Here is an 11462-nt window from a genome sequence, read left to right on the forward strand (position 1 = left end):
ACTCTGATACACACACTGACACACTCTGATACACACACACACACTCTGATACACACACACTCTGATACACACACACACACTGATACACACACACACTCTGATACACACACACTCTGATACACACACACTCTGATACACACACACACTCTGATACACACACACACTCTGATACACACACTCTGATACACACACACACACTCTGATACACACACTCTGATAAACACACACACACTCTGATACACACACACACTGATACACACACACACACTGATACACACACACACTCTGATACACACACACTGATACACACACACTGATACACACACACACTCTGATACACACACACTCTGATACACACACACACACTGATACACACACACACTCTGATACACACACACACACTCTGATACACACACACACTCTGATACACACACACACACTCTGATACACACACTCTGATACACACACACACACTCTGATACACACACACACTCTGATACACACATTCTGATACACACACACACACTCTGATACACACACTCTGATACACACACTCTGATACACACACACACTCTGATACACACACACTCTGATACACACACACTCTGATACACACACACTCTGATACACACACTGACACACTCTGATACACACACTCTGATACACACACTGACACACTCTGATACACACACACACTCTGATACACACACACACTGATACACACACTGACACACTCTGATACACACACACACTCTGATACACACACTCTGATACACACACTGACACACTCTGATAAACACACACACTCTGATACACACACACACTCTGATACACACACTCTGATACACACACTGACACACTCTGATACACACACACACACTCACTCTCTCTCTCACACACACACTCTGATACACACACTGACACACTCTGATACACACACACACACACATCTGATACACACCACACACACACACACACACACTCTGATACACACACACTGATACACACACATCTGATACACACACACACACACTCTGATACACACACACAAACTCTGATACACACACACACACACACTCTGATACACACACACATTCTCTCTCTCTCTCTCTCTCTCTCACACACACTCTGATACACACACTGACACACTCTGATACACACACACACACACTCTGATACACACACACACTCTCTCTCTCTCTCTCTCTCTCTCTCACACACACTCTGATACACACACTGACACACTCTGATACACACACTGACACACTCTGATACACACACACACACACACACTCTGATACACACACACACACACACTCTGATACACACACACACTTTGAAAGAGTACTCAAAGTGCACAAAGTTTTACAAACACACAGAAGTTTACCACATGCAGAGGGCACAGTTTACCCAGCAGACAAAACCCTAAACAACCACAGCAGAACCACAGCAGAACCACAGCAGTACCACAGCAGAACCACAGCAGTATCACAGCAGAACCACAGCAGAACCACAGCAGAACCACAGCAGTATCACAGCAGAACCACAGCAGTACCACAGCAGAACCACAGCAGAACCACAGCAGTACCACAGCAGAACCACAGCAGAACCACAGCAGTACCACAGCAGAACCACAGCAGTATCACAGCAGAACCACAGCAGAACCACAGCAGAACCACAGCAGTATCACAGCAGAACCACAGCAGTACCACAGCAGAACCCCAGTAGTATCACAGCAGTATCACAGCAGAACCAAAGCAGTATCACAGCAGTACCACAGCAGAACCACAGCAGAACCACAGCAGTATCACAGCAGTACCACAGCAGTATCACAGCAGAACCACAGCAGTACCACAGCAGTACCACAGCAGAACCACAGCAGAACCACAGCAGTATCACAGCAGAATCCCAGTAGTATCACAGCAGTACCACAGCAGAACCACAGCAGAACAACAGCAGTACCACAGCAGTACCACAGCAGAACCCCAGCAGAGCCACAGCAGTACCACAGCAGAACCACAGCAGTACCACAGCAGAACCACAGCAGAACCACAGCAGTACTGACTCCTCCTGGAGTCTCTCTCTGTGATGCTCCCTGCAGAACAATGTAAACAACACTCAACCAGTGTGTGAGAGACAGTGTGTGTGAGAGACAGTGTGTGTGACAGAGAGTGTGTGTGAGAGACAGTGTGTGTGTGTGAGAGACAGTGTGTGTGTGTGTGTGTGTGTGTGTGTGTGTGTGAGAGACAGTGTGTGTGTGAGAGACAGTGTGTGTGAGAGACAGTGTGTGTGACAGACTGTGTGTGTGATAGAGAGTGTGTGTGAGAGACTGTGTGTGTGAGAGACAGTGTGTGTGTGAGAGACAGTGTGTGTGAGAGACAGTGTGTGTGACAGACTGTGTGTGTGATAGTGTGTGTGAGAGACAGTGTGTGTGAGAGACAGTGTGTGAAAGACAGTGTGTGTGTGAGAGACAGTGTGTGAGAGACAGTGTGTGTGAGAGACAATGTGTGTTTGTGTGTGTGACAGACTGTGTGAGAGACAGTGTGTGTGTGTGTGTGTGTGTGTGTGTGTGTGTGTGTGTGTGTGTGTGTGTGTGTGTGTGTGTGTGTGTGTGTGTGTGTGTGTGAGAGAGAGAGAGACATTGTGTGTGGGAGACAGTATGTGTGTGTGTCAGAGACAGTGTGTGTGAGAAACAGTGTGTGTCAGAGACAGTGTGTGTGTGTGTGTGTGAGAGAAAGACAGTGCGTGTGCGAGACAGCGTGTGTGTGTGTGTGTGTGTGTGTGTGAGTGAGAGAGAGAGAGAGAGAGAGAGAGTGTGTGTGTGTGAGAGAGACAGTGCGTGTGCGAGACAGTGTGTGTGTGTGTGTGTGTGTGTGTGAGTGAGAGAGAGTGTGTGTGTGTGTGTGTGTGTGAGAGAGAGACAGTGTGTGTGTGTGTGTGTGTGTGTGTGTGTGTGTGTGTGTGTGTGTGTGTGTGTGTGTGTGTGTGTGTGTGTGTGTGTGTGTGTGTGTGTGTGTGTGTGTGTGTGTGTGTGTGTGTGAGAGAGAGAGAGACATTGTGTGTGGGAGACAGTATGTGTGTGTGTCAGAGACAGTGTGTGTCAGAAACAGTGTCTTTTGTGTGTGTGAGAGAGACAGTGTTTGTGAGAGTCTGAGTCTGTTACTTGAACTTTGTGAATCATTTATTTGGGCTGCAATTTCTGAGGCTGGTAACTCTTATGAACTTATCCTCTGCAGCAGAGGTAACTCTGGGTCTTACTTTCCTGTGGTGGTCCTCATGAGAGACAGTTTCATCATAGCGCTTGATGGTTTTTACTACTGCACATGAAGAAACTTTCAAAGTTCTTGTAATTTTCCAAATTGACTGACCTTCATGTCTTAAAGTAATGATGGACTGTTGTTTCTTTTTGCTGATTTGAGCTGTTCTTGCCATAATATGGACTTGGTCTTTTACCAAATAGGGCTATCTTCTGTATACCCCCCCTACCTTGTCACAACACAACTGATTGGCTCAAACGCATTAAGGAAAGAAATTCCACAAATTAACTTTTAACAAGTCACACCTGTTCTTTGAAATGCATTCCAGGTGATTACCTCATGAAGCTGGTTGAGAGAATGCCAAGAGTGTGCAAAGCTGTCATCAAGGCAAAGGGAGGCTACTTTGAAGAATCTCAAATGTTTAACACTTTTTAGGGGTTACTATATGATTCCACATGTGTTATTTCATAGTTTGATGTCTTCACTATTATTCTACAATGTAGAAAATAGTACAAATAAAGAAAAAACATTGAATGAGTAGGTGTGTCCAAGGTTTTGACTGGTACTGTATGTCAATATGTACCCATTTAGGCACAGGATGGAGAACGGGTTGGTTGGTTGGTTGGTTAGATGGATGTCTGTTTTTGAGTGTGAGCGGGAAAGTAAAAGGTGGATCAAGAGAGATACAAAAATCCATTTTAATAAAAATTGAAAACATTTAAATACGTATTACACATCATTTACAGATTTCTCACTATATTTTAAATGCTTTTGATGGTGCAAAATGTGAATGTAGTCCTGTTCTATTCATTCTGATTCCAGAACTCTACTGCCAGAGGATTTGACCTTTCACCCCTCCCACCTTGACCCCCAGGGCTCCTTTCACTTCCGGGTCATAGTAGAACGCTGCCGCAGGATCAGAGTTCAACTGAAACAAGTCCCACGATTGCTGGACAGAGAGGAGGGGGGCGTGTCCTCTCTGATTAGGGGTGGAGTCGATGACACTGACACCGTTGCTATTGGTTACGGTATTGGTGTTTGGAATGCTGATGTTGTTGTTGATGATGGTGTGAGCACCACCAGTGTGGTGGTTGCTGTTGTTGTTGATGGGGCCTGGGAGGTAGGCCCGACCTGAAGCCTGGCGCTGGGGTAGATTGGTGCCCAGGTTAGGTGTGACGTTCTGGGCTAGGTTGATGCCGAGGCCTGGGGGTTTTCTCCAGTTATCCTGCTGCTGCCTATGGATCTTCATATGGGCGTTACGACTCTTTATCTTATAGAACATCCTAGAGAGAGGGCGGGAGGGAGGGCAAGAAAGAGATGAAGAAAGATTTTACTTTCTATTTTTTTTTATTACATTATGTGGCCAAAGATGGATATTCAAACTCAGGCAGGGTGTTTCGATCGTTTAATCATCGGGTTGGGAAAACTCACTTTCCACACTGCTTACAGGGGAAGCTGGTAGCCAATGATGGGGCTGGTACCACCCGTTCCATCGGTTTAGGGAGGGACACCACCTGTAATAGGATATCTGAGTACCATAGAATCTCTCCAGAAGGAGACATTCTGACCGTGAGCCTCAATAGAACACGACTCAGAAGATGATCTAGAGATTTGTCAGCTGTTCCTAATAATTTCACCAAAGACCAGAAGGCATCGCACGTAAGGGTTGACAGCAGAGAGAAAGAGATGGATGGACAGAGTGACAAATAGAAAGAGAGAGAGGAGGGCATGAGGGAGGGAGGGAGGGAGGGAGGGAGGGAGGGAGGGAGGGAGGGAGGGAGGGAGGGAGGGAGGGAGGGAGGGAGGGAGGGACAAAAAGAAGGACATGAAATGAGACAACAACAAAAAATGAGAGGAGGGAGGGAGGGAGGGAGGGAGGGAGGGAGGGAGGGAGGGAGGGAGGGAGGGAGGGAGAGAGGGAGGGAGGGAGGGAGGGAGGGAGGGAGGGAGGGAGGGAGGGAGGGAGGGAGGGAGGGAGGGAGGGAGGGACATGAAATGAGACAACAACAACAAATGACAGAAACAGGGTCCCAACAGTGCACTCTTCCTTACACTCGCCCGTTCCTCCGTCCCTCGTTCCTGCTCCCTCTGTTCGTCAGGAAGTTTCCTGGAGAGATAGTAGAACTCCACACACTGAGACACACACTTAGTCTGCACCTGCAACACACACACACACAGGCGTGAGTAGGTAAACATAAATGCCTTGGTACATACAACAGATGGAGGAATCAGTACGGAATGATATGAAAGTTGAACTTAAACCATTTGTTGGATGAGAGAGAAGTCTTTGCCGTGGGTCGTCAACGCTTTACTGAACAGAGACCTCTCAGTCTGCTGCCATACATCACTACCTATAGTAGAGAGAGAGAGACAGAGAGAGAGACAGAGAGAGAGAGACAGAGAGACAGAGAGAGAGAGAGAGAGACAGAGAGAGAGACACACAAAGAGAGAGAGAGAGAGAGAGAGAGAGAGAGAGAGAGAATAATGAAAAGATCAAAGGTTTCTCTCTAATTACAGTATTAATAGCAGGGTGGTTTGTGTGATGTGTGTGGATGTTGTGGGTTGGGGTTAGGTCGCGTGATTCATGTGGAACCTGCTCTGACACAGACATTGCAGTCAACTAATAACCTAATACACACTGTTTAAAACAGCACTCCTGGTCTAAGTAGCGAATAGCAGGGGTGTCTCTGATAGATGAGGTTTCCAGGTACAATCACCAGGACCTTTTTTTTATGTGTTTGGCTGACAATGATTTGTTCTGTTACTGAGACAACGATGAACTTAACTTACCCACTGTATAGTGGGTCTATACTACAGTACTGTATAGTGGGTCTATACTACAGTACTGTATAGTGGGTCTATACTACAGTATAGTATAGTGGGTCTATACTACAGTACAGTACAGTGGGTCTATACTACAGTACTGTATAGTGGGTCTATACTACAGTACTGTATAGTGGGTCTATACTACAGTACAGTATAGTGGGTCTATACTACAGTACAGTATAGTGGGTCTATACTACAGTACAGTACAGTGGGTCTATACTACAGTACTGTATAGTGGGTCTATACTACAGTACAGTATAGTGGGTCTATACTACAGTACAGTATAGTGGGTCTATACTACAGTACAGTACAGTGGGTCTATACTACAGTACTGTATAGTGGGTCTATACTACAGTACTGTACAGTTGGTCTATACTACAGTACTGTATAGTGGGTCTATACTACAGTACAGTATAGTGGGTCTATACTACAGTACAGTATAGTGGGTCTATACTACAGTACAGTACAGTGGGTCTATACTACAGTACTGTATAGTGGGTCTATACTACAGTACAGTATAGTGGGTCTATACTACAGTACTGTATAGTGGGTCTATACTACAGTACAGTACAGTGGGTCTATACTACAGTACTGTATAGTGGGTCTATACTACAGTACTGTACAGTTGGTCTATACTACAGTACTGTATAGTGGGTCTATACTACAGTACAGTATAGTGGGTCTATACTACAGTACTGTATAGTGGGTCTATACTACAGTACTGTATAGTGGGTCTATACTACAGTACAGTACAGTGGGTCTATACTACAGTACTGTATAGTGGGTCTATACTACAGTACTGTATAGTGGGTCTATACTACAGTACAGTATAGTGGGTCTATACTACAGTACAGTATAGTGGGTCTATACTACAGTACTGTATAGTGGGTCTATACTACAGTACTGTATAGTGGGTCTAGACTATAGTACTGTATAGTAGGTCTATACTACAGTGCAGTACTGTATAGCAGGTCTATACTACAGTACTATATAGTGGGTCTAGACTACAGTTCAGTACTGTATAGTGGGTCCATTTTACAGTACAGTACTGTATAGCGGGACTATACTACAGTACTATATATTGGGTGTATACTACAGTACTGTACTATATAGTGGGTCTATATTACAGTACAGTACTATATAGTGGGTCTATACTACAGTACAGTACTATATAGTGGGTCTATACTACAGTACAGTACTATATAGTGGGTCTATACTACAGTACAGTACTGTAAAGTTGGTCTATACTACAGTACTGTATAGTGGGTCTAGACTACTGTACAGTACTATATAGTGGGTCTATACTACAGTACAGTACTGTATAGTGGGTCTAGACTACTGTACTATATAGTGGGTCTATACTACAGTACTATAAAGTGGGTCTATACTACAGTACAGTACTGTATAGTGGGTCTAGACTACTGTACTATATAGTGGGTCTATACTACAGTACTATAAAGTGGGTCTATACTACAGTACTCTATAGTGGGTCTAGACTACTGTACTATATAGTGGGTCTATACTACAGTACTGTAAAGTTGGTCTATGCTACAGTACTGTGTAGTGGGTCTAGACTACTGTACAGTACTATATAGTGGGTCTATACAACAGTACTGTAAAGTTGGTCTATGCTACAGTACTGTATAGTGGGTCTAGACTACTGTACTATATAGTGGGTCTATACTACAGTACTGTAAAGTTGGTCTATGCTACAGTACTGTATAGTGGGTCTAGACTACTGTACTATATAGTGGGTCTATACTACAGTACTGTAAAGTTGGTCTATACTACAGTACTGTATAGTGGGTCTAGACTACTGTACTATATAGTGGGTCTATACTACAGTACTATAAAGTTGGTCTATGCTACAGTAATGAAAGGTCAGGAGGTCAGGAGACAGGTGACTTCTGTGACTCCCTTTCTAGAGTCAGATACCAACTCAAAGCTGAACTGACTGACAGTAGGCTAACACACGTCATGTTTCAGTTAGCGTTGGAGGAATCAGCAGAGAAGAGGCACGGGACATGTTGACGAGTGGAGATGTATAGGTTAAAGGTTAGGGATGAAAGGGTCAAGGGTTACCAGCGTAATGGTAGTCTACTGCTGTTGATGGGTTCGAGAAGAACAATCTCTCCAACGTGGCCTGGGAGAGAGGGATGACAGAGGAAGAAAGAAAGATGAAGTATAGGAAAATAGAAATGAGGAACAGAGTGATCTTTGAACCGAAGTAAACGAAATGATACATAAATAAATGAATGAATGAATAAATTAATGAAAGAATGAATAAATGAATAAATAAATGAATGAATAAATGAATGAATGAACAAATGAATGAATGAACAAATGAATGAATGAACAAATGAATGAATAAATGAATGAATGAATAAATGAATAAATAAATAAATAAATAAATGAATGGATTAATAAATTAATTATAAATGAATAATGAATGAATGAATGAATGAATGAATGAACGAATGAATGAAAGAATGAATGAATAAATGAATGAATGAGTGAATGAATAAATGATTCAATGAAAGGATAAACGAATAAATGAATGAAATAAATGAATGAATGAATGAATGAAAGAATAAATAAATGAATGAATGAATGAAATAAATGAATAAATTAATGAAAGAATGGTTCCTCCTTCCTCACCAGTGTATCTCCATGACAGAGGTAGAGACAATGTAGAGCCAACTCTGTGTTGCTGCCCCCTCCTGGTAGACAGCTAGAACTACACAAAGACAACACTGCCTCCACTGAGAATGGGAGAGCGGAAGAATCAGACAAGTGTGAATGAAAAATACCACAGTAGGGTTTTAATCTCGGATCAGCCTGAGACTCATTCAGTATAAAACATAGACCCCTCAAACTCAACTCTGGACCAGGAAGCCAGTTCCACTGGTTTTGTAATTGTTCCCCTCTAATCAGGGACTGATTTTGACCTGGGACACCAGGTGGGTGCAATTCATTATCAGGTAGAAGATAAAACCAGCAGGCTCTGGACCTCGTAGAGTTGAATACGCCTGACATAGACCATATTGATGTCACTTAACCAAGATTTTCAGGTACATGTTAAGGAAGTAGATTTGACTGTTAAGGAAGTAGGGTTGAATGTTAAGGAAGTAGCGTTGAATGTTACGGAAGTAGGGTTGAATGTTAAGGAAGTAGGCTTGAATGTTACGGAAGTAGGGTTGAATGTTAAGGAAGTAGGGTTGAATGTTAAGGAAGTAGCGTTGAATGTTAAGGAAGTAGGCTTGAATGTTAAGGAAGTAGGGTTGAATGTTAAGGAAGTAGCGTTGAATGTTAAGGAAGTAGGTTTGAATGTTAAGGAAGTAGCGTTGAATGTTAAGGAAGTAGGGTTGAATGTTAAGGAAGTAGAGTTTGAATGTTAAGGAAGTAGGGTTGAATGTTAAGGAAGTAGGCTTGAATGTTAAGGAAGTAGGGTTGAATGTTAAGGAAGTAGGGTTGAATGTTAAGGAAGTAGGGTTGAATGGTTCTTTCTTACCTTTTTCCTGAATTACAGAACTCCTCTGAAGCTCCTCCCAAGGTTTCCAGAGCAACTCCTCATTGGATGATGATTCTTCTGGCCACGCCCCTGACCCCTCCTCCCTCTCTAGATAACATGGCAGCTCAGCCTGGAACCCTCGACCCACGTTGATACACCTGGGAGAATGAATCAATGAATGAACAAAAGAACGAGCAATAGAAGAACACAATCGAATTCATTACTCTGTCCATCCATACTCACGGAAGTAAAAAATATCCCTTCTCCTCTTCAGTCATCCTTCCCATCTCTCGTTCCCCAGCTGAAGGGGGGATGAGGGAGAAGAGGAGCCCCGTTCCCCTGCGTTGGGGGTTCAGCATAGGTAGCGGGGTGTAGTGGAGCCCTCTCCCAATCCGCTCCACCCCCCTCTGCCCTCCTCCTCCTCTATGAGACTGGAGCGGACTAGGGAAGGGAGTACCTCTATAGACCACTAGGGATGCTGCTCCATGCTGTGGCAGTCCACTGGGGGGCTGGGATGGAGGAGAGGAGGGGTGGAGGGAGGGAAGAGAGGAGGGGTGAAGGGAGGGAACAGAGGAGGGGTGAAGGGAGGGAACAGAGGAGGGGTGAAGGGAGGGAACAGAGGAGGGGTGGAGGGAGGGAACAGAGGAGGGGTGGAGGGAGGGAACAGAGGAGGGGTGAAGGGAGGGAACAGAGGAGGGGTGGAGGGAGGGAACAGAGGAGGGGTGGAGGGAGGGAACAGAGGAGGGGTGAAGGGAGGGAACAGAGGAGGGGTGAAGGGAGGGAACAGAGGAGGGGTGAAGGGAGGGAACAGAGGAGGGGTGAAGGGAGGGAACAGAGGAGGGGTGAAGGGAGGGGTGAAAGGGTGAGGAAGAGGCAACGTTTGATTGTACCGGAGTTTGAAGACTATAGTGACCTGTGAGCAGAAGAGGGGGGGGGGGCAACATAATAAATGGGAGGAATGTAAAAAAGGAGACTGGATAGAACACAAAATTAGAACATATTGATTTTACAGTAACACACAGCACCATACCTGTATCATTCTCATAGTCCTGGTGAACATGTCTCTGAGTAAACACTGCCTCCTGGCGGTATACATGGCCAGCGCTTGAGGGGTTGCCGTCGACGACACCCACTTCACCTGACTGCTGCAGCCAATGACAGGGTGGGAGCTTGCATATGACGGTGGAGGGGTGGGAAGTGTGGAGTGGCTGGTGAGAGGAGGGGTAAAACTGGACTGTTCCACTACAATCCCCCCCTGGGGTCTGGGTTAGTTCAACTGTCCCGAGAGAGGGAGTCGTGGTGAGTTTGGGAGGGGGGAGGGGGGAGGGAGGAGGGCTAAGGAGCAAGGGGAAGGGGTGAGGAAGAGGAGGGAGAGTGGAAGAGTCAGTGAGTGAATTGCTTCCTCCTCCCACTCCGAATCCTAAGACCCCAATTCCGGAATTCCCATTTGGAATTCTGTTGCCGGCGACGTTGCGTCTGAAGAAGAATGCCTCTGAAAAGGAGTCCAGTTTTTGCCGGTACACCCCAACACCACCACCACCACTAGGGCCACTTGCTGCCTGGGAATAAGAGTACAGAGATGCCCAATCCTTGGGGTACCCCCTTCCCTTCTCACTGTCTTCCCAAGCCACAGAACCCTGATCTGGGGGAGAGGGACTCACCCAAAACCCAGGCTTGAACTGGGCCTCTGGAAAATCCAGATTGGACCTTTTATCCCCGAAATCATCGACCTTTCTCAAACTATCCCTATTTCCTGTATCGTCAAAGATATCACTACCATTATAGAGATGATCAGCTCTGTTGTTTCCACCATCATGGCTACTAGTAGTGGTGTCTCTATAACCACTGCTACCATCTCCCCTCTCCTC

General features: G+C 45.2%; 1 protein-coding gene across 1 annotated transcript in view; it reads right to left on the reverse strand.

The window, feature by feature from the left end:
* Nucleotides 1-3941: 3941 nt before the first annotated feature.
* Nucleotides 3942-11462, reverse strand: part of LOC106608478 (uncharacterized) — an 18399-nt gene continuing 10878 nt past the window's right edge. Inside the window, exons 3-11 of the mRNA XM_014206407.3 lie at nucleotides 10625-11462; nucleotides 9838-10507; nucleotides 9595-9752; nucleotides 8742-8845; nucleotides 8166-8226; nucleotides 5520-5608; nucleotides 5310-5414; nucleotides 4689-4771; nucleotides 3942-4540 (exon numbers count right to left, since the gene is read on the reverse strand). The exon at nucleotides 10625-11462 is cut by the window's right edge and continues 803 nt beyond it. Coding sequence (XP_014061882.2) covers nucleotides 4084-4540; nucleotides 4689-4771; nucleotides 5310-5414; nucleotides 5520-5608; nucleotides 8166-8226; nucleotides 8742-8845; nucleotides 9595-9752; nucleotides 9838-10507; nucleotides 10625-11462 — 2565 coding nt within the window. The 3' untranslated portion in view covers nucleotides 3942-4083. The remainder of the gene's footprint in view (nucleotides 4541-4688; nucleotides 4772-5309; nucleotides 5415-5519; nucleotides 5609-8165; nucleotides 8227-8741; nucleotides 8846-9594; nucleotides 9753-9837; nucleotides 10508-10624) is intronic.

Source organism: Salmo salar, chromosome 07 (genome assembly GCF_965601325.2).
Source record: "Salmo salar chromosome 07, fSalSal1, whole genome shotgun sequence".
Taxonomy (NCBI): Eukaryota; Metazoa; Chordata; class Actinopteri; order Salmoniformes; family Salmonidae; genus Salmo; species Salmo salar.